The sequence below is a fragment of the Gavialis gangeticus genome, unplaced genomic scaffold, assembly GCF_001723915.1.
Source record: "Gavialis gangeticus isolate Ggan-Ray unplaced genomic scaffold, GavGan_comp1, whole genome shotgun sequence".
Lineage (NCBI taxonomy): Eukaryota > Metazoa > Chordata > Crocodylia > Gavialidae > Gavialis > Gavialis gangeticus.
Window position 1 is genome coordinate 158,616,304 of NW_017728992.1, and position 3,547 is coordinate 158,619,850.

The following is a 3,547-nucleotide window of genomic DNA, read 5'->3' on the forward strand; positions in this document are numbered from 1 at the left end:
TGAGTGTATTTTCCTAGGTCTCAGTCATGATCTGATCTCTTATCAGAGACTGAGCACTCCCAGAATTGCAAAATTCGCTCTTTAGCTGTGGATCAGTCACAATCTTGATTCTGTGTATTCAATTTCCTTTTGTTCTATGTTTAAAAATCTTTCTTTTCCTTCTTTCTGTGGAGTTCAGTACTCTTCAAATTTCTGTAATACAGTTTTATAGTTAATTTCCTCTGATTGACTGAAAACTATATATAAACTATATATATATATTGTGTGTGTGTGTGTGTGTGTGTATGTATATAAGTATAAAAACAACTTCAGAACAATGTATTGTAAGAAATACAGCTACCTTTGAATACTGGGGCCCAGTATTTGCAGATATAAAGTGCTAATTGAGCCTTCCCCAGTATCCCTCAACATCTCTACACAGTTTAAATTCTGGTGGTAGTTTTTACTTGCTCTGTTCTTCCACTGCCATTGAGCTGAGACCACTGCTGTTCAACACAGCAATGGGTTCCAACTGGCTCATTTCAGAGCCTCTTAAAAGTAGAGCTCTTCAAATTCCTTTTATATCGCTGAATTTTTTTGGTTGTAGCCATCTTGGTCTAAGGGCATAGGCAGGCAAGATTCTTTGAGTAGATGTAATATCTTTTATTAGACCAACTGAGTAGTTGGGAAAGAGTTCTTAGCAAGCTTTTGGGTGCAGTCACCCTTTTTCAGGTATAGCTGGCTTCTTGTAGCCTTTTTGGATGTCATTGCTTCTGTTATTTTTCTCAATCTACATTTAAGAAGGAGGATGTAACCTTTGAATTAATACTGAAAGGTTGACTACAGTTATCCATATTTTATTTTCTTGGGATTGGATTACTGTAATGTGACCTACATAGAGCCACATCTGAAATCTATTCAGAAATTCATCCAGTGCCCAATACAGCAAGGAGTTATTTAATGTTCCTTCACATCAGTAACCAATTGCCTATACCAGGTGTGACTAATTGTCCATGGGGTGACCAGTTGCCCAGGGGTGGCCAATTGCCCATGGGGTTTCTGGACAGGGATGGGAATTTGGGGCAAGGTGAGCAGGTGTGGGGCCTGCTACTAACATCTTGGGCATCCAGTCCTATTGGGGCATGGAATGGCAAGCAGTGGCTCTCTTAATCCCTGGGGTTTTCTGAGCCAACACACCTGTGTCTGGATCTGGCCTTCAAGGAGCCAAATGGCATAACTAGGTCAGGGTGATGAGCAGAATAGAAGAACTGATGTAGAGGAGATGCTTGCTGAAGTCAGTGGAGAGAGTTTCATGGACTTCAGTAGGTCCTGGATCAGGCAATACATTCTTATAGAAGCACAGGGAGTTGTGGCATCATATATGAAATCTAAATATGCCCCAGATGAAGAAGAAAACAGAGAGCTATCTAATGGTAATCTGTAAATCTTCCTGCATACATCTATACAAGAGGATGATGCCTGTGTACTTTTAAAAAAAAAAGAAGCACTAAGCAGCAGACATTTAAAATTTTTGATCCCTTGCTTAATTTTCAGCCTGTTCAATTTTAAATTCCTCTCTTGACTAACACATTTCTTTCTAGAAGCTTTCTTTTCTCCATCTGTAGGAGAGTAAAAAGGAAATAATTGAATGATAAGGTGTATTAAAAATAACTGGAAAGTGTAGGTTGTTGGCAGTTTTGGAGATTCTGTTTTTCGTAATGTTTTCCCTTCCTTACTTTGAACCCAGTTTTATGCCCTTACACTCACAAGTAGCACTTTTTATTTGAAAATGGTATTCAGGAACTCCTTATTGTGAGTAAAGGTATCACAGTCTGGCACTTTGTACTCCTTATAATCTTCTAATTCTTGGTCTTTCATACCCTGCATATAAGCATGTTTTACTGTCCATAGCGTGTTCCATTCTTTACCCAGTCTCCTTCTGTTGTGGCACCAACTTCTGTTTGTTTTCTCACACATCCAACTCCTTAGCATGTGTGAATTTCTCTCTGCACAGGATTATTTGCTGTCAGTAACCTATTCATCCTGGGCCTCCATTTCTTCCAGTTCAGCAGCTTGTATGAATTGGCTCTGATAATAAACTCTCTTGGAATTCCACTGCTTCCAGCAAGCCAGTACATCTTCAGCCATCTAGCAACTCACTTGGAAGTGATCTCATCAGTTTCAGCTCATCATCATTCTCCAGATTGTGAATGGAGAATAGTAATTTATTACTGACTTTTTAAAAACATAACTTTAATTCTTGGAACTGAATGAACTATAGATAGATGCTTATCATATTCTATAATAATAAAAACTGTTTTTTTTAGATGGACCAAGTGACCTTGTCAGGGGTGATTTGTTTGGGTTTGTTGCTGTTGTTTGTATGATTGGTTTCTTTTGTGGGGGGGGAAGAAATAAAGAAGTAAGGGGCTGCTTTGTTTCATTATCCTAGAATCTGGGACTGGTACAAGGTAAGCCTACAGTTTATTCATATAGGGAGAAAGTAATTATAGTAGCAATTAAATGCTAAGAATTTCGCAGTAGGAACATGGCTTCTGTGGTGATTGCCTTAAATGCTGTTAATGGATCTGACTGTCCAGTAGTTTCATTAAGCAATTACACATCCTGACCTTCCCCTTTTTCTGTTCTGTAGATCATCAATTCAGTGGTACTGCTGATTCTCCTGAGTGCCCTGACTGATCCTGACCAGTACCACTTAACAAGTGTTGAATTAGGAGGAGAATTTGAATTCATGGATGATGCCAGTAAGTACAAAACATTTAATTGTTAGCATTCATCAGTTATTAATAATTTCTTTTCATGAAGCTGCTGTGTTTTAGGCATGTATTTTAATAGTGATGTCTCTTAAATATTGCTTCAATGCCATATTCCAGCAATTATACTTTCATTGTGGACAGCATAACTACAACACAAAACTACCCCCCAAATTGAAGCCTGCTGGTTACTCTTTCAGCAATCGCATCTAATTGACCATTAACTGAAGAGTCACACAGACTGAGCTCCCGTTCACATCTAAAACAAAATTGAAATGGTACTGAGACCTAATTTCCAGGCTATGTGTGGAAAGCTTGCAGTACTATTGGCTGTGATGTAGCTGTTCAGAACATAAGGAGAGAATTAGAGTCCCTAGGTAGGAACTTACTCAAATCTGTCATGGGTGCAGCAGGGGAAGGGGGGCTGCCAGCATGAAGGGGAGCCCAAGAGGGGTGCCCCTTCCCCTCACAGCTGATTGGCTAAGAGGGCTGCCTGTCATGTGGCTCCTCCCCTCTACCAGTGGTGGCAAGAGGCGGGGCTGCCTGATAGGCAGCCTTTTCAGCCAGTCAGTGGCAAGAGGCAGGGTCATATGACAGACAGCTTTTGCAACCAATCAGCTGTAAGGGGTGGGCCACCAGGGCCTCTTGGCCAATCAGGGACATGGGGAGCCGCCTTAATAAGCCCATGAAACTTGCAGCTGGTCCCACAATCCGCCCATGAAATCAGCCAGCTGCCTTCTCAATTTAGAGTAGACTGCTATCCATAGGGTTTCAATACAGCATGTTAATTAGTG

The 3,547-nt window shown here is 40.5% G+C and overlaps 1 protein-coding gene across 1 annotated transcript in view; it reads left to right on the forward strand.

Moving 5' to 3' along the window:
* Nucleotides 1-3,547, forward strand: part of LAPTM4B (lysosomal protein transmembrane 4 beta) — a 122,295-nt gene that overhangs the window by 27,061 nt on the left and 91,687 nt on the right. Inside the window, exon 2 of the mRNA XM_019527972.1 lies at nt 2,633-2,744. Within this exon, the coding sequence (XP_019383517.1) occupies nt 2,633-2,744 (112 nt within the window). The remainder of the gene's footprint in view (nt 1-2,632; nt 2,745-3,547) is intronic.